This window comes from Leptosomus discolor, chromosome 10 (assembly GCF_034619465.1).
Source record: "Leptosomus discolor isolate bLepDis1 chromosome 10, bLepDis1.hap2, whole genome shotgun sequence".
NCBI lineage: Eukaryota > Metazoa > Chordata > Aves > Leptosomiformes > Leptosomidae > Leptosomus > Leptosomus discolor.
The window spans coordinates 16,582,503-16,601,676 of record NC_141400.1 but is presented as its reverse complement, the minus strand read 5'-3'; the positions used below and the strand labels follow the sequence as shown (position 1 = coordinate 16,601,676).

Genomic DNA, 19,174 nt, shown 5'->3' with positions numbered 1-19,174 from the left:
AGTCCTCTCTGGCAGTAGCTGCCGTAAGAGATCCAGTGGAACAAGGATCTAACAGAGGGTTTGGATCTGCCCAGGGTACCAAGAATGACTCCCTTCTGTATTCTCTAAGATCAAGGCCACAGAGAGCCCTTACATCATCTGGTTTGATAGCACTGTCAGGGTCTTAATTTCACCCAAGACTCCTGCACAGAGCCTAGCAACTTGTATTGGGCTGAAGTATTTCCTCCAGAAATGATCTGTTAAATCAGAAAGGCATTGAAGCGATGGGGATTACATCACTGGTCTGGTTAGGATTAACCAGTCTCACCATTAAAAATCCATGGCTTGCTTTATTTGATTTTGTGTAGCTTCAGCTTCTACCCCTTGGACAGATATTTGTACATCTCTCTGTTCCATTTCAGAACTTGTTAATATAAAGTATCTCCTCCCTGTAAAGGAATCCAACTGCCTCTTGATCTTCATTGTAAGCTGAACAGACTCGGCTGTAAGCCATTTTCTTCCTCCCTGAAATAATTTTTTATGGCTTTTCATTGCACATTCGCTATTTTTTTCCAACATCTTTAAAAATGTGAACAATGGAACAGTTTGCGAATTTTTAATTGATCTCACTTAATGCCATATGCAGATACCAAAATCATAATCCTCCTTCTATTCATTATCCTGCTCTGCATGGGATGTGCCCGAGATGAGGTAATTTAAAGAAAGAGACCAAAAAAGGGGAGAGAAGGAAGAGGACAAGAGGGAGTGTGCAGAGTTACAGAGTTCACAATTAAAACCACGTAAACCAAGAAAAACCCAATTGCAAATGAACCCTACAAACCAAGACAATTAAATACTCCCAACTCCCCAAGTTTTGGGAAATCCAGCAGCAACATTATGTGCTCTGTTGTTTAAGAAAAGACTTCAGCAGAGCCCTCCCTGTCCTGCAGCTCTACACTGAAAGTGTCGCTGGTTTTTGTGTTTTGAAACTCCGCAGTGGAGGTTGCTTGGGGAAGTTGGGTTCCACGGCAACAAAGCGCTTGCCCATCCTCAGCCCCAGACCCAGACCAGGACCCAGAGGCGCTTCCTCTTGAGAACAAAAACAACAAAAAAAAGCTTTTCTTGACAGTAGCGGAAATAACCACAGGTAGTCAAGGTTGTTCTGAATTGCTATTCCCGTCATACCGACAGCAGGGAGCAATGGATGGAGCTTGGCTTTGTTCCTCTGCAAGTTGCAAGTCCTTCTCCTGTTGGACCAGATGGTGCACAGCAGCTTCGTCCATCTCTAGGGCTGCATCCTGTTTTTCTTCTTTGTTTTCAGCCAGGTTTTGTCGCCCTTTTAATGCGCATGTGCAATGCAAAGACAAGAGTTGAGAGACAGATGAGGACGGGGATTTCTCCCTCCTCCATGCGGTCAGGCACACCGGGCAACGCGCCGTCTCAGTACTGTTAGTTCCCGCAGCAACGTCAGCAGGGAATGCCGCTCGTTCCCAGCTGCTGCCGTTGGTACCTTGATCAAATCCCGATGTTATCATGCGTATCTTATGGGTTTGGGAGCTTTACAGTATTTTCAAAGTCCATAAATGACAGAATCCAGTATAAAAAAAGGTCAATATATTACTGTTGAAAGTTTTTTTTTTCCTTTTTTTATACAAAAATTAAAAAGATCAAAATATATCACATTATTTACAATTGTGCTTCATGCTTATAGATCACTGAAAAAGAACACACAGAAAAAATGTTTTAGTCAAAGGGAAATGCTCCATTCATTACACTTATTAATCTTACTGTTAATATTATAAGGACTGGCATTCCAATTTCTTTCAATATCAACAGTACATCCAAATGACTTACCACAGAATGAAGGATTTTTATATGCTAAGGGCGTGCTCACATTCTAACTGAGGGTTTGCAACCAGTCGATAACATGCTCGCTGTTAACTCGAACTGTGTCCACATGCTTGAAACTGGGTTAGTAACTGCCCTCGGCTTCAGTGCCATCCCCTTGTCGGAGGATGAGGTTACAGCATCCTCCTACAAGGCTGGATCAAATCCTCATCTCACTGGGGGACACGTCTCTCCTCATCCTCCCAGGCTGCCTTTGGCACCTCCAACCCCTGGCTGTTCGGGATGCGAGGCAGATTTCCTGGCTGGAGCCAGCGTAGTGGTTGTGGATCGTCATTACAATGGCAGAAAAGTCTTTGTTTGGAAAGAAATGTTTTGTAACTCTACGGCAAAGAGGTAACCCGCTGTAAAAGTCTCGGCTGGAGGGCGTGGGCTGAGTCACCCCAGCACATATTGCAGAGTGGTGCAGTCTTTGCACAAGTGGTTCTTAAACTGCCCGGGCTGTGAGAAAAGCCCAGCCTGAGCAAGCCTGGCAAAAGGCACTGCTGCCGACAGGGCGGACAAGAGCGGGTTTTCATGCTCAGCCAGGTTTTGGAGCCATGTTCCCATCGCCAGTCCACAGCTGTGGGGAACAAGGCGCAAGGCTGGATGGACTGCTGCTCTCCTGGGCGTGCAGCTTGTGGCTTAAAGGATGTGCAGCCGTGCAAACAGTCACTGTGCAGCAAACAAAATTACTCAGGACCTCAGGATATACTATTATTATTATTATTATTACTGTACCTTGTGCCAACATCCTGCTACTGGCAGTCCGTCTGGTCCCTGCAAAATGGAATTTACAGATTTAATTTCTGTTGACCCTGACTTTTTAAGTGTCAGACCCCAAAACCCAAAGCTCAGCCTTCACAACGACGGAAGGTTTAGCAGCACCATTAATTACCATGCAAAACCCATTTACTGTAGATGCACAAAAATAAATGTGCAGGCAATGTAATCCGTGTGTCACAACACAAAATTGAAGACAACCCAGGGTAAAAAAAATAATAAATAATAACCCCACACTTCCTTTTTCCTTTAAACAAAAAAGAAAATGTGAACAAATATAACAATTTGGAACCACAGTTAATTAACTTCATAATCTGCTTTGTAAGGTAGTGGTTTTTGCAATCAGACATCTGTGTGGAAAGCATGATGTGGAAATGTATTTTTTTGTTAATACGTGCTTTTTGGCTTGGGGGCAGTGATGTAGTTTTTTTTTCCCCCCCGGATGATATCCTAATTGTGTTAAATTCGATCCTGCAGTACTTAGTTTCTTTAAGAAATCTTGAGTTGCCGAACTGATTGACATAGGATGAGTTGTGGACTATGCAAAGGGAGTGAAAATATTTGTCTTTTTCTGATGGAGATAACAAGAAACGTACAGAAATGAGAAAGCCAGAAGAGCTTACTTACCAGGAGGAAAACCCTGAAAAGGAAGGAGCCCCTTAGAAGAGGAATGGACTATGTGTGACCAACTCTTTCAAGATACTTTAGAAGAAATAGCTGATTCAGCTGCCTTTTCTGATGCTGGATTTTTTAATGGGTCTTGGATCTCTGATCACATGACGTTCTGCCTGTAGAGCTACAGAGAGCACACGTGCACTGACCCTTCCCTCAGAGCCACCTCCAAATTAACTAGGGGTGGGAAGCCTCGAGGATGCGTACGCAGCGAGACAACTGCTAGCGCAAATACAGGTCAAAATGCATTTTTACATTTTTTACTGTAAATGTCAGTCATCACATTTTTTGTATTCTGTAATTGATTTTATATGTAAAATAGCCTATGCCCAATAAAACAGATGCAGTGAAGTAAGGTTACCCTCTCCAGCTACTCGTAGTGTCACAGGTCAAGTTATTTTCACATGCTTTCCTATAACATTAGTCAGAAAACATACACATTTTTCTGCTGGGACCAGTCAGTATTTCTGATCACAGCTATTCATAAAAAAAGGCAACACTTGCACATTTGCCAGAGCTGTCTGGGGGTGAAGGGTAAAGGGGACAGAGCGCAGAGCGCTTGTTTGACCTAGAAGGGTCCTGACCCGCTGTTAAAGTGCATCCTAACACCGATGGTCACGGCGTTGGGTTCTGCCCTGGGCAGCTTCTCCTTCCCCTGTGCTCAAAAAACTTATTTTGGCCATCAGGAACCTCCAGGCCTTCCCATCACGTTTCACCTGAGTGCCTCCAGCACGACTTGTCAACTTAAAAAAGAGCTTTTGCAACCTGCGTGTAAGGCTCGTGCTCGTGCTCCGGGAGGGAAAGCCATCGCTGAGCACCCGGCAAACCCCCACCGCACGGAGGAGGAGGACAACACTCCCAGCCAACATGCAACTCACCCTCACGTACCCAAGCAGGAAGATGTCCACGTGCTTTACTAACTAGTCACGTAGTAGTTACGTACAGGAGAAATCACCTCCTGCAGTCTGTAATGCCTTCAGTACAGATAGGTCTATACAGTTAAGATGGGAGATACTTGGTAAATACATCATCTCTGGGGAGTAAATACGAAGAGTTGAAGCGGGCCTGCTGCTAGTAATTGGTTTCTTTGACACATATGAAAGTAATTTAACTTTTTGAAAGAGACACAGCTTACTGCCCTTTTGTTTCTCTGCAGACAACTGCAAATCATCTAACATGCAGCATTTTCTATGGTTAAAAAAATGAAAATAAAACAATGACCTCTTTTAGCTAGTCCTGCAGAGCCCTTTTGGGGAGCAGAGCACGAACCTTCCCGCATAACCTCCAGGCTGGACTTCAACCTGAGCTCTGCGGGGCACAGCTACATGCTGATATAGCAAACGCCCTGCTAATGCCCAGAGTGACCCCCACTCCGCAGAACTGGCCGTTCATTCGGGGAAAGCTTTTCCAAACCCAGCTGGGAATCGGCCTCACGGGGCTGCAGCAGCACAGGCACGAGGGGAACCCAGCAGGGCCATAGGTGCTGAGAGAAACCAGAACTAATTTTTAGCATTTTTATCCTAAAGGGCCAAGCATCCCCTACGTGATCTCCCGTTGCTTATGCTCCTTATCCAGTCATTTTAACTGGGAGGAAGAAGGCACAACGCGTTGGCATCCTTCCCTGAATGCCAAAGTGAAACATCTTGTTCCAGCTCTCCTGCCTCGTGTCCTTCCTCTCCCTGGAGGGATTTGCTTCTCGGGACAGGGCTTGGCCACAGCAGAAACACACACAAGCCATGCAAGAAAGAAAGCGAGCAGATACTGTACCAGAGGGCAGGGCATGCTCACCCCATCCAGGCCTGGTAAACCTGGGTCCCTTTTGCTGCCTGCAATGCTACGATCTCCCTGTTTGAAAAAATAACTGCTTGTTGAGAATGATACAGGACACGGGAGTTACTCAGATGGACACCCGTGTTTTGGCAGAGGAGGAGGAGGATGGGTCCAGAACTTTACACCTCCATTTCTGATGACACAGCAGAAGAAGTTTTATGGTAGGGAATTCACAGACACGTAGAGTCTGTCATCTGGGAAAGATCTTCCGTACACAAACCAGAAATTCATGTTTGTAACAGAGCAGTGAAAAAGATGAGGGTTAAATCATCCAACATGTTGAGGGAGGAAAGGTGATCCATCAGAAACGAAAAAATTAATTGCAGTTTACATTCAGTCTCCAAGCAAAATAAAGCATATTGAGCGAAGGAGCTTTTTGCTGGTACAGTGGAGCTATGTAACAGCTTTGATCGCCATAGCTGTGCCAGTGGGGCAAGAAAAAGTCACACATTTAGACAAGAAATGGGTTTTTGGAGCATGGTGAAGCAGGTACCTGGCACTACTAGTTGGATACCTCTGAACTAAGGTCTAACAGCTACATTTCAGTAGTTTCAGTTCAATAGTTGATACAAATCACTTTTCCTGCAGCCTCAAAGCATTTTAGGGAAAGGAGAGTTCTGCTTTTAGTCATTATATGAAAAACAGTAATGAAAAGGAGGTAAATTGTACCAGGCCAAATAACTTCTTATAAACAAATATAGATTTTTTTCTCTATCAAAGGAATGAGAGCTCCTGGAAGTGGACTTGGGAGATGCACCTTCCTCAGGCTCAAACACCCGTGAAGTTTCCTGGAAAGCCCATCTGTACACACTGTACAGCGGTGGCCCGGGACGTGTCTGACAAGGGACAGACCTGAGCCACAAGGTGCTATCTCGGGCAGAGAAACACGAGGAGGTCTCTCCTCCCAGGGGCGTTTCTTTGCAGCCTGGGGAGCTCCAGCTCACACATCGCTTCTCTTTGGCAGTACTAAGATGGTATCAACTCCGACCCACGTCCCCACAGAGCAGAGCTAGAGCCAGGCTCTTCCCTTGCTCAGTTTGCAGAGATGAAGGGATGGAGCTGACCTGGTTTTCGGCTCCCATCCACTGCATCGAGTTACTCCCTGATTTCAAATGCACTCCAAAGCCAGGCCGGCAGCTTCACCAGGGCATGCTATCTCCCGAAGAGCGTTACTGAAGCCCATTGTTCCCAACTACAATAAGAAGGTCTTCACACAAAGATTCTTTATTTTTACTGCTGTGGCTCACTCCCATCTGGCCAGTGAGGAGCCCTTACAGCGAGCAGTGAACTTCCAGCAGTGCAGATAAAACAAACCATTAAGAAAAGTGAGAAAACAATAACCATCTGCTCTGATTTACTGCAAAATAAAGAACTACCAAATCCTCCCTCCCTTTCCCTGCTGCAAAGCTGCGTCTCCTCTTCAGTCCTGGCAACGCGCGCTTAGGGTGAGTGAAATAAAAAGACGTACCACGGGACAAGGCTGATCCAGTCCGGGAGGGCCTGGTTCCCCCTTCTGCCCTTTGGCTCCTTTTCTCCCCGGTATTCCTCGCTCACCCTGTTGGCACAACAGGAAAACGTCAGGAACAGGAAGGGCAACACCTTGGCTTTAAGTCACACAGCACTTGCAGAGTCCCACATCTCACCCCGAGTAGGAATGTTTGCACTACTGTAACCTCAGCTGAGTGATTAAATCACTGTGAAAATCTTCAGTTAAAGCTGGGGGGGGGAGATATTTAATAGATAGTTTTATAAGAGAATGACTAAATAACTGCTTTCTGCTAGAAACCAGGTTGGTATCTGACAGTTAGTGGGAGCACCAGCTTCCAGCCATTGCCCTGCGCTCAGCTGGGCTTCTACCTCCGGCTGGGCACCCTGTTATTTAAGGGTCCCTGTAACAAAACCTTTGATTTGGATCCATTTTCAAGGTCTATAAACCAAAACTAGCAATTCTTTGCAACCTGGAGCTGTCAGGCTGCTCCAGTTTCCCACAATGGCTGTGCTGGGGGTGGTGGGGACAGGCTTCCAGAAAGCACTTCCAAGCGGGTAGGAATTAACTGCATGTCCTGCCCTACACTGGGACCACACAAATACTTGTGTCACTGGAAAGACCTTACAGCAGTGACCCGAGAAGCACTGCCAGGCTGGAGAGGGAACCAGCACCCAGGGCAAGCATCGCTGCCTGCTGAAAAGAGCAGCCACTCCTGCCCCCACAGGCATCTCTATAGCCATAACCCGCTCACCTTCTCGCCTCTTTCACTTCTCTCTCCTTTCTCTCCTCTGAGACCTGGGAAACCCTATCGTGGCAATTTTTAGGTTGGGGGGGAAAAAAAAAAAAAAAAAAGGTTTTAAGTTTAGTATGTGAACATCCCAGCATCTCTGTTCAACTTAAGCAACCTCCAGCAATCAACCAATCCTCCCATGGCGACAAAGATGATGTTTTCTTCCTGTTGACTGGGTATGTCAGCCATTTCTTGGGAAAGCTACTGCTTTACCATACCCCAGTAACAGCTATTGGAGATTTTTGTTTCACTGAATCCAAGACAAATATTCTCAGTTGGGAAGGGAAACCCCAGTGGCATCTTCAGCTGAGCAGTTACCACCGTGCCGTGGAAGTAGTCTGGCAACCGGCCTGAAGTAAGCCCTTTCCTACAGACATCGTTCCACGTGCACCATGTGTAAGGGAGGGTAGTCTGTACAATGTGAGCTACGTATTTTTCTGACAATCTCAAGCAATCTGATGGCCTTTACATGCATGTTGTTCATGTTTCTACAGAGCACAATTAATGTTTTTCATACTCACATCCAGTCCTGGCTCCCCCGGCTTTCCCTGCAGTTGTAAAAATAAAAATTAAGACATGCCACATGGAGTTTGGTGTTGCAGGCAAACTTGCATCCAGTTGGTGAAATCCAGTAGCGACAGCACGGGCTCACCCAACAGCCCCTGGGCTTTGAGGGCAGCTCCTCGCCATGCATTGGGATAACGACAATAAGCCCAGCTCTGCAGTTCTGGCTGGACCCACCGCAGCAGGATTCTACAGCCCCTATTTTAGGGTTACACCACATCACTGCTCCTTTCCCCCACCGATGATTACCTTCTCTCCTTTGGTACCGGGTAAACCGATGAGCCCTGGAGCACCCGGGAGACCCTTAAAGAAAACAGGAACAAGGTGTTGGGATAGTCTCTGTGCTTCTGTCAACCACCAGAACTGCAATGGGGAGAACGACTCACAGCGGGTCCGGTGTCGCCGTGATCCCCCTTCTCACCGCTGTCGCCTTTTTCTCCCTTCGCACCGTCCAAGCCCTGCATGAAGGAAACGGCATCAACCAAGGCGACCTGGCAGCTCTGCGCCCACCGCTCCATCCTACCACATCTCTGGGATGCTTGTACCCGCGCTGCTGGGAACATTTTCCTCCTGACCAGACCATAGGAGAAAATAGTTGAAAATACAGGTTTAAGCCTGTGGGTTTGGAACCCCTGACTCGGATGTGCCACTGGCCCTTAGGACTCTGTGCTGGAGAAGGGTTTAAGATTGTAAATGTGTTTAGAAGGAAAAATGGCTTGTTTTCCAAACAGCACAACCAAGGGATGTGTTGTCACAAACAGTGACAAAAAAATCAGTCCCCAGAGCTGACAGGCCTTTGTGAGCCTGTAAATAATGCACTGGCAGCCTGGAAACAGTGGGTGACATTTAATTTATTGACTTACTTTAGGCCCCTGGATTCCTGGAGGACCCTGTGGGAAAGACAATGGTGCATTTGAAAACCAGAATGTAAAAAACAAACCCCAAAGTTTGCTTCCCAAACCAGTTCTCGCTCAAATTATGGGCTGACAATGGCCAAACAGTTCTTTTCAAGACAGGTGGCGGTTTATTTGGTTCTCCGACGTCAGCTCAGGGGAAAGAGGAACTGCAAAGGACCGCTTTGCGTAACACGCAACAATAAAGCTCTGCAACACGAGCTTTAAGGAGCGAGCACTGCGAGAGCTCTGCTGAAGGAAGTGACAGCAAGCTCCGGAGGGCAGCACCGTGCCACCGCAGCCCTCCGAGCCCGGGCAGGGCTGGGGACACTTCCCGGGTTAGGAATGCTGCCCGGAAAGCCGCGGTCTCAGAAAGTGCGTCTTGGACACATCCTGACCTTCCTGATGGCCTTGACAGCTCCTCAGCCTTTTGGAGCATCGCAGGTACCAAACACCTCAGATACCTGCATCAGAAGTGCTCCGTGTGTTCTTCACCACCCGCATCCTCTCCCACTGCAGATGGCGAAAAACTTGGGCAAATTTATGGGAATGCCGACACCGTCGTGGTGGGGAACAGGTTTCCCCATCCCACAGGGTTTTACCTTTTCCCCATCCCGAGGAACAACTTGCTTATTTGCAAAGGGTGCCACAAACGCTGAGGTACTCTCCTAGATCAGGTGCTTCCATCTCTCCAAAGACGGCACCCAACGCTGCAGCTCTTCCCTGTTTTTTTTTTTTTCCCAGATTCACAGGAGCCCACAACAATTAAACAGAGCAAACCACCCTCGTCTGTAACTATTCGCACGCGATAACAAATCTGCAGCAACACTCAATTGCATGAGCTGCTTTCTAGAGTCCTACCATAGGGCCGGGTAATCCGGGGGGTCCGGGCTCAGGTATGATCTGCGGAAGGGGATTAAACGGCACATTAATGCGGCTGGGCACAGAGAGAAGACAGAAGTTGGGAATGGAAATGTCACACGGCCCAAAATCATGATTTAATGACCTCTCGTTTAATGGCTTTAATCAAAATATCTGCTAATAAAAGAGTTGCTTGTAGTATTTATAGATAAATTAATCTTAATAAGCACGTGGATCAAGTTAGGGTCTGAAATGAGAAGCGTGACCCACGCTGCTCAGTGTATTTGCTGGTCACAAAATGGATGTAATGGAAAATGATGCAATTTTCTGCACAGACCAGAGGAAACCAGCCTTTTTGATTAAAAAAAAACACCAAAGAAAAAAACCCCAAACCCCCCCCAAAATTAAAGCTCTCACGTCATTAATAAAAAAACCTCTCAAAACCCACCACTTCATTATTTTTTTTTTTTTTTTTAAGCAAAAGGCATGAATAAGGAAAAAAGGACGCAGAAATCCTATAAAACTGCAAGGAGCCAAATTATGTTTTCAAAACAAAACATAACAGCAGCATCCAGTATCTCAACCATCGATGCAAAATCTAAAGTAACTTAGCGGTGCCAAGTGTCCAGAGAGTCTTCCCCTAACGAATAAACCCCGTTTAGATGCATTTGAAAGTCCTTGTAGAAAACAGTTGGGTTTTGCTCCCCCTTGCTACACGGATGGATGCAGGACCGGTGCCTCAAGCCTGCACCCCCCGACTTCGCCTGACCCCGTGTCACGGAAGAGGCTGCATGGTGCCAGGATCTTACGTGATTATTCTGCAAACACGGTGACCCGGTGTCTCCTTTTTCTCCTTTGTCTCCTTTTGGCCCTTCTGCTCCCTAAAAGATAAAAACGTAATGCTGATGTGGTGCATCCTCCAGGAAAGCAAAACAGAGAGAAACACATGTGTCTTCCTCTAAATTCGAGCCTCAGCTCAAGCAAAGCTCACATTCATCCCCAGAGGACTTTAAGAAAAGATTTTTCTCCTCCTTGCTACCAGCTTAGATCACCTTCTGCATAAGCTGTTACCGTCACCATTAGCAAAGAAGATTCAAAGCTCCCGCATCCTCCAGCTCAGCATATTGCGGTGTGGACAGGCCATTGCTTAGATCAGCAAACCCGGCCATATTCCGAGCATTTGCAGAAATCAGGACGTTAAAGAACCAAGCAGTAAATGTACAGGGACAGGAAGAGGGACGTACCGGTGGACCCACTAAGCCCATTTCTCCTGTCTCTCCTTTCTGTCCAGCGATCCCCGCACTGCCCTGGTCACCCTTCGCTCCTTTGGGACCCTGGAAGTTTACAGAAAACAACTTGCTTAGGAGAAAACTGTTAAAAAAAATCCCCCACAAGAGCCATTTTTGCCTTTCTGCTGTTTGTCTCCATAGGGCAGCACGAGGTCATGGAAACATGTTTTAACGTTAAAACTTACATATGCTGGTTTTGTAGGCGCAGCAGAATTTGGCTGGGCCGTAGCACGGATTGCAGCCGTTTAGGGTTGGGAAGGTTTATGACAAAATCTGAGACCGTGTCTGACGAACCACTGGTAAAAGGAGCCCCTTTAGCTTGGCAGATGTGGCCAGGAGCAGCATCTGCACGCTCCCGGCTGAGCGCGGGGCCACAGTCAAAGGGTGATTAATTCAAGGAGATGCCACTGGAAATTACGGGGCACAGCTTGCTCCTGGCAGGCTGAGAATTGCTTTTCACAGCAACAGCTCTCACGGACACACAAGTAAACTTTTTAACTCAGCTCCTGCAAGGTCTCGTTCAATCCAGCCATGCCCCACGCACCTTCTCACCATCCAGTCCAGGTGGACCCGGCAAGCCCAGCTCTCCCTGAAACGACACAAGGAAGGGGAGCCCACGGTCACTTAAATCAGGAAATCATCTCTGGAAAGCATTTTGCAAGGAAATGAGTTATTCACGTTTCAACCGTTGGGGTTATGGGGTTTGCCATTGCCAGGCTCAGGAGCAGCAGCAAGGAGGTTTCAGTCATGTGCCAACATTACCGGCTCATCCAAATTTGGGGAGCATGGAGACCTCGAGAAGCACTGAAATCCCACTCCATCCTGTTCTTCTGAGACATTTTTTTTGTAGGTTAAATGCTTCTCTTACAGAAACTACAGCTGACTGTAGGTAACTGGCTATTGCTTGTGAAGCGGGAGGACAGAGCAGTCCTGCTTGGACACAGTGCTGGGGCAGCAAGCGGCACATGGGGAGGAAGGGATGGAGGGCGTCTCGGCACAGCTTTGGGACCACTGGCCCCTCCTCACAACGGCTTCTCCTGTTTACTTCTGCCTCCTGCCACATGCAATGAGGAAATCTCAAAGGGGCCAGGCTTTCACCCATCAGGTGTGGGATTGGGAGTGGATTTGTTTCTGGGACAGCATCCTCTGGAAGAGTCTGGAGACCAGAGACAGGCTAACAAAACTTTGGCTTTTGGGTGAACACGTCCTTTTTCAGCCCGAGAAAGTGTTAAATAGCATTCCCTTTACCACATGTAGCCTCAAGCCCCACAGCCGGCATAGCCTGCCTTGTTTTGGCTCGGGAGACACTCGCTACATGGAGAGCTGCCAACGACCATGTCACTCTCTAGGAAACACCATCTGCATGGCAGAGGTCTGGCTCACCTTGGGACCTGGAGCGCCTTGGGGGCCCGGTGGCCCTGGGGGACCCGGTGAACCCTGAAACACAGCAAACAAACCGGGGACAAGCATGACTAATATGAATATGGCACACTATTGTCGTGCTGCTGGGGATGAGCTGGGAGCAGCTCCCAGCCGCGATCTACAACAGACACTCGTGTGACTGGGGTTGCCCAAACACCACGATGAGCCCAGCTGACACTGAGCGACCCGAGGGCCCCTCCAGCACAAGGGATGCTCATGCAAAAGGAAACACAACTGGAGTAGCTGGGTGTACAGGTGCAGCAGTACGTGTGGTAAGAGGCAAAATGCCTTGAGCCAGAGGTGCAGCCCCAAATCTGATGGTCTCTTTTTTGCATTCTGCCCCCTCCAGCCAGCCCGGCTGGGGAGAAGCATCCTGCTGAAAACAGCGACACCCAGCCAGGGAGGTGCAATTAAAGAGGGGAAACAAAGGAGTTTGTGTGAGCACTAACAGCAGGAAAACCTTGCACACTTAAATAAGCTGTTTCTCCTGGGCACTGCTGGGTGCAGAGAGTGTGAACTGCCTTGAGATGAACAAATATTTTGCAACTTGCAAATTATCTCAAACAGCAAAGCTCACAGTCTCGCTCAGCTGAAAAAACCCACCATATCATATCCTTGAGCACCTTTTCCTGTGAGTGCATGCTCAAATACCACCACATTTAATCACACCCAAAGCTGTGTAAAGCCACCCCTTTCCAAAGCAATGTCCGTGAGACAGGTCAGTGCGCAAACACTGGAAACAGTGAATAAGCAGGAAAACGGCAAAGTTAGTGAGGTTCAATGACGTGCCCTGTGGCAATCTCCACGTGCAGCACACAGGAGAGGGTCTGGGCCCAGCAGATGAAGTCTCCAGACATTTGATGGAGTCTCTAACCACTGCACTCCATAAACTCCACTCACAACGCTGCATGCCGTGCAGACATCCGGCAAACGGTAATTACCATCACTTTGTGTATCCCTGCAGCCTGTTATAAAACAATTAGGATGGTTCTCAAATACGTCTGTAATTAATTTTATTCAGCTTCTTTCATCTTAATGAACATGGCAGGGCACTGCTCAGTCGGGCAGGTTAGGGCTTGGGCACTGTTTCCCTTCCTCCCGCATCCCGACCGCTGCTTGCCGAGAAAACCACTCCAGAGGCTGCTCAGTGAAAACCGCGGCTCTGCCCCGTGCCGTGGGAATAAGGCCCTGCAGCCGGCAGTGTTTGAACTGTAATTTGGCTGCTCACACTCGTTGCATCAGCTGTTTATATTTCACAGGCTGCTTTGGGTTGCTTTTACCTGCAGAACATTAACTCACATCCCACAGACGCATCCCACAAGCCTGGTACCCAGCCTGAGCTCACAGCCTCAAGTTTTGCCACTGTTTTTGCTGCGACATCCTAAGTATCCTCAGCCCCCAGATGCCATAAGCTCTTCCCTCCCAGCCATCTCTGTGCTGAAACCGAGATCTCAGGAAGCAGAAGTGGGACAGGGACAGACACAGTGCCACATCACCACCGTGGCAGAGCTCGGCAGTTTTTCAGTCAGGAATCGGCATGGCCTTGCTGCGGGGCTCACCTTGAGCGCATCCAGGATTCGGCCGTCATAGTCGATCACTACGGTGTCACCCTGTTCCCCTTTCAGGCCGGGGGGACCCTGCAACCAGGGACAAATCCTAGTTAGTTTTTGCAGCATCTGAGAAGCAGGTGGTATGAAAGCAAAGACTGACACCCGGCTGTTTGGGGATTATCACCTTACAAACACCATCGATTTAATCAGTGCCTGGTCTGGCAGCTGTAACTGTCATCCAACCAAAACTCAAAAGGGCATAAATTTGTGTAACGGAGAAGTGCACAGAAATCCTCACTTGATTACCCCTATTTACAGCTTCCCTCTTGAAAAAAAGGGTCACAGGATGGTCACATTGATAAGAAAATTGGACTTGACTGCATTTCCCAGAGCCATCTCCCACGGCAGCATGTGGTACCTACATAATGGTTTGTTTAAATATGCACCATCTCTATTTTCCAGCACTGAACTGATCCTGAAGCGATTCAACTGCGTGCTAAGCAGGACGAGGTGGTGGGGAACAGCTCAGGTTGAGACAAATATGCGACTCCAAACTGAAAAAGCAAAACCCTGAACCATCCATACCCGGGGTCCGATGGAGCCAATTCCTCCCTTCTCACCAGGTTCACCCTGAAAATCAAAATCACATTGGTCAAAGAGACCATGGAAAACATAGGCTATTTATCTTAAAAATACGGTAACTACATGAGATGCCAAGACATGTTTTAGATGAAAAAGTGTGGCACCAACAAGGAACTGCTTCTCTTAGCAAAAAAAACAGATCTGACTTCAGAGCAAATATATTTTGCAAAAAATAACGTCAGCATGAGCTAGTTACAGGAAGAAAATGTCTCATCGCAGAGGGAGCGGAGTGGCCCGCTCAGGGCTGAGCTCCCCACAACAGCGATGTGCCCTGCCACCCTCCGGCTCCGCTGTCTGCTCCGAGCGTGCCAAGCTCCGGCTCTTTGTGCTGAACTCTCACCTGGCCCTCTCTTTGGTTTAGGCTGAACTTTGTGTGTGGAACGTTTCAACTGACATGTTTAAACCATTTTTGAGGCAAGCTTAAGGAAAAGGACTGTGCCAAATTTTTGCTTTTATTATTTTTTCCTTCTCCCCGCCCCCCGCTTTTTTTTCCTTTTGACAATTGGGAAGCTTTGGAAAGCTGTAGCGCCCTCACAGCAGTGACCTGAAATTCAGCTCAGGAATCAAAAAATGTACCTTTTGCCATACCCATGGGAAATCCATTTGCTGGCCAAATGAAAGCCCTCCAAAAAGTAAAAAAACAGTATAAATGCAAAGGCACTTCATAGGAAAACTCAAGATCCTGGGGCAACAAACCAGCACTGCTACTAAGGTTTCAGCAAAAAAAGGGCTAAGGGTCACCTGAGCCCACATTTCTTCATCATACACAGTTTCCTGCCCAACAAGGAGGTACAGCTGTTTGACACAGAAACACGACTGGGTACAGATCCTTCTGAATAAGCAGCAGCTGAGGGGGCAAACAACAGCCCTTGAATGCTGTCCAGGTCTCATCATCACCACTGACCATAGCAAGACAGTCTTACTGCATTTCTTGGCAGTTTTGAAGGTCAGTGGAACAGGACAGCAAGTGCGTGCTCTGGGCTTTGAAGTGATGCCGCAGCCATCAATACCTGGGATCAAAATGTGATCGGAGGTTTAGCTCTTTTGGGGAAAAAGAGGCAATTCAATGAAAACCATGCAAGGAGACGATTTTAAAAACTCTTAGATTGATCTCAGTTTGAATCCAGCTTTCATTAAGTCACCAGGAAAAGATAAAATCCTTCCTAACATCCCTGTTTTGTTTCAGTTTGGGCATTTTATGAGCCTTTTATAAGGCAAAGGGCCCCAAACACCCACTCAGTTGAAACCCCCTGCCTCAGTAGCACTGTGCCCAGCTTCCCAGCTAATGGACTTTTATTTACCTTGGGTCCTGGCAAGCCATCTGTGCCGTTCTCTCCCTTGGGACCTGCGCTTCCTTTTTCTCCCTGAAAACAAGGCAATTTTGATGAACGCTACATGGGTAGGATGAAGATCAGATTTCTTCAGGTTATAATTTTCTTGCTTCATCTTTACTTTTACACACATGAGTGAGCAAAGCTCTGCTTTTAGTCTGAAATACATCATGTTGCCTAGGTGCAAAAGGGGAGTTTTCGAGATAAAAATGGAGCTTTCAGGCTTAACAGTTTGGCTGCAGGTGGTATGGTCAGCCATAAAGTTAGCCCCAAAATCGCAGCATCTGGAGAAGGCTCCCGTAAGAGCCCACTGCACCCTGATCTAAGCGCTGCAAACCGACAGCCCAGACCCCAGCTCCGTGCCACCCCCAGCAACACTCCCTTATTTACCGCTGCAAGAGGAGCCTCTAATTGGCAATTCTCTGCCACAGTCAACACGTTGTGATTGCAGACGACTTCTGGGCAGAGCTGCCATGGCAGAGGGGTGGCTTATGCTTCTCTTTGTAATTTTTTAAAATTCTTTTTCCATGTCAGGGGAGAGATGTGCTTCTCAGCCTGTCCTAACTGTGACACTGTGCCAAGAAACCAGATAGCAAAAGATGCTGCCAAGCATATACGTTAGATGGACATAGAGCAGAACATACCTTAGGGCCCATAAGTCCTGGTTCCCCAGGGATCCCATCATCACCCTGATGAAATAAAATATAAAAAGTGAAATACAAAGAGCTTATACACAGTTAGCATTAGGATCCAACATGCCATTTGACCCCAGTGGGGTCAAGAAGGTTTGCAGGAGGCCAGGAGAAAGCTGCAGAAAGGAGCCCAGGAGGCTCCAGCATGTTCCCCTGCTCCCACCCAGCTCTGTCTCTGCCTCCCCTGCTCCCAGGGAGGTGGATGAACATCTCCAAGAATTTGCTCACAGCAGGGCCTGGGTAAGATGTTCTCCACCTTTAATAGAAATTAGATATTTAATCCATTTAGGCTTTTTGGGTCCCAAAGACCTCCTCATGGACTTCATCACAAGTCACCAGCACACCCATCTACCAGGAGATTTTCTTGTTTCACTTGTTATGCTTTGTTTTTCCCCTGGAGTAAAACCACTTTGTAAGTGCTGAAGGCGTTCATTTTACTGGCCAGTTATGAAATTTTTAAAGCCAAATTCTGGCCTGAAAAACACCCATGGCCACATCTGTTTTGGGACAAAGGAGCAAGAGGGAAAGGCTGGGCTCTGTCAGCGCTTCAGCTTCAGTTAAAGGCAATGATTTACTTGGTGGCACCACCAGAAGAAAACATGGAGAGCTTGGACATGTGAATCTCCCGCAGCCTTCAACGCCCAACCCAAGCAGCGTGCCTGTCCTTAAGAGAGTGGGCAATCCCCATGAGACCGAGGCGCTGGGCAGCGATGCCCGTCCCAGGAACCTCAAACACATCCTGGGAGCCCCTGGGCAGATAACAGACTCCAGGCGCTTCTCAGTTCAGCTTGAATTATTGGAGCAAAAGGCCTCAAGACCTACTGCTTTGTTTGGCATTGGTTATTTTATTCTTTGTCTATTGGGTAGATGCAATTGTAACTTCTGGCTTCCTTGTGGTAATGAAAAACGGGCTGTGGGCACAGCCGTGCCTGTGCTTTGGGGTCGCATGGGCGAGGAACCCCGGGGAACACGAAGAAACGTTCGTTATGGACTGCCACGACCATGGCTTCTCCATCAGTCTCTGGCAATGGTTTCCCTAAGTCCAGCACCAAGCAAAACAAAGAACTACTAAAAAACCCAACAAAAATAAAGAATAAAATCACCATTTTACCTTTTTCCCTGGGATGCCAGGCTCACCCTTCAACAGCAACAAACACAGAGGAGAAAGTAGTTTAAGGACATAACAGAGAATAAGACCAGTTGTACGGAGAGTCAAAATTAATTGTAAAATTAAAATACTTGGCTTGTGTTGATCATCTTCATCCTCCCCCAAAATGCAAGCAAGCACATTCCCACAGCATACCAGCTTCCAGCCCCCACGGCTCCCTCCGTCCCTCCCCATTTCAAGGTTTCAACATTGAGTAGGTGACACATTCAGACACTTGCAGCTCCAAGTCAATGGCTAATGTGATACCTTAGAAATTTTGTATCTGGTATACACATATGAGTGCAAGTCCAGTGCAAAATATGTATGTTCATCTCCACCCCCCTTACACAGCAATATTTCAAGAATTCGTGTTAAAATTAGACAGATAAGAGATTACTTATTACTCACCTTTGGTCCTGGAGGTCCCCTGGCACCCTGTTGAATGTAAGAGTAGTGGGTATACTTGTTTGACAATAGAGTAGAACAGAATAAAAACATTTCCAAGAGTACTTTAATTCCCATGAAAAAAAATGGCACAGATGCCAACTTCTCCTCTTCCCTTACACATACAGTTGTAAGTTCTCTGTGCTCCCAGTAAATAATAAATATTCTTTTACAGCTTGGGTATTTACCTATAATAAGTACCTTTTATCCAGCCTAGACTTTAGTGAACTGCAGTTACAATGCCAGGAGGCTTCAGAGGGGCAAAAGTGGGGATACAGGAGCCGCACATCCCTCTAAAGGAGCCAAGGGGACAAAGACTGGCCTCTTTTCTCCCCAGGGCATAGGTACCCCTGGGCAAACATCCATTTTAGGGCATCTATAATTTCCCATGGGTTTTTTTTGGCCTCAATAAGCAACGACACAAAACCACTTGCTGCAGTGAGCTGAAGGGTGATGTAAAGCGAGGGGCAGGCACACACGGATGCTGCTGGGCAATACTAACCACGAGGCCGTCCTCTCCAGGCTCGCCTTTGAAACCCTGCAAAAATAAAAAGGCCCACATTGAAACTATTAACCCCCATTGTCCAAAATGCTCAGCAATAATTAGAATGTTTAGCAGCATTGTGGTTTAGCTTATTTTTTAATTAAATAAATTGCCAGTGATCTGGAGATTTGCAACAGGTTGTCTAAAGGCTGCAGATCAGGGAAGAGATCTCCTCTGGGCTCTCTAATTTACAACCAGCACCTGCAAATACATGCTCCAGGTCCAGCTCTGTGGTCCAAAACCGAAGATGGAAGGCCCCCTCCTGCTCCCTTGGCCTCAAGCCCCAAAGCATGTATGAGCAGCCATCAGAGCCCAACCACTGGCTCAGGCTGGGCACCCAGCAGTTGGGGTGGTGGCACCGGGGAAGG

At 47.4% G+C, this 19,174-nt stretch overlaps 1 protein-coding gene across 1 annotated transcript in view; it reads right to left on the bottom strand.

Annotated features, from left to right (window-relative positions):
* Positions 1 to 1,576: 1,576 nt before the first annotated feature.
* The window catches only part of LOC104348397 (uncharacterized), a 28,253-nt gene continuing 10,655 nt past the window's right edge, over positions 1,577 to 19,174 (bottom strand). The window contains exons 6-24 of the mRNA XM_009953675.2: positions 18,765 to 18,800; positions 18,227 to 18,253; positions 17,783 to 17,809; positions 16,624 to 16,668; positions 15,950 to 16,012; positions 14,592 to 14,636; positions 14,016 to 14,093; positions 12,418 to 12,471; positions 11,579 to 11,623; positions 10,990 to 11,079; positions 10,555 to 10,626; positions 9,746 to 9,787; positions 8,855 to 8,881; positions 8,378 to 8,449; positions 8,241 to 8,294; positions 7,949 to 7,975; positions 7,389 to 7,442; positions 6,617 to 6,703; positions 1,577 to 2,643 (exon numbers count right to left, since the gene is read on the bottom strand). Of these exons, the coding sequence (XP_009951977.2) occupies positions 2,596 to 2,643; positions 6,617 to 6,703; positions 7,389 to 7,442; positions 7,949 to 7,975; positions 8,241 to 8,294; positions 8,378 to 8,449; positions 8,855 to 8,881; positions 9,746 to 9,787; positions 10,555 to 10,626; positions 10,990 to 11,079; positions 11,579 to 11,623; positions 12,418 to 12,471; positions 14,016 to 14,093; positions 14,592 to 14,636; positions 15,950 to 16,012; positions 16,624 to 16,668; positions 17,783 to 17,809; positions 18,227 to 18,253; positions 18,765 to 18,800 (993 nt within the window). The 3' untranslated portion in view covers positions 1,577 to 2,595. The remainder of the gene's footprint in view (positions 2,644 to 6,616; positions 6,704 to 7,388; positions 7,443 to 7,948; positions 7,976 to 8,240; positions 8,295 to 8,377; positions 8,450 to 8,854; positions 8,882 to 9,745; positions 9,788 to 10,554; positions 10,627 to 10,989; positions 11,080 to 11,578; positions 11,624 to 12,417; positions 12,472 to 14,015; positions 14,094 to 14,591; positions 14,637 to 15,949; positions 16,013 to 16,623; positions 16,669 to 17,782; positions 17,810 to 18,226; positions 18,254 to 18,764; positions 18,801 to 19,174) is intronic.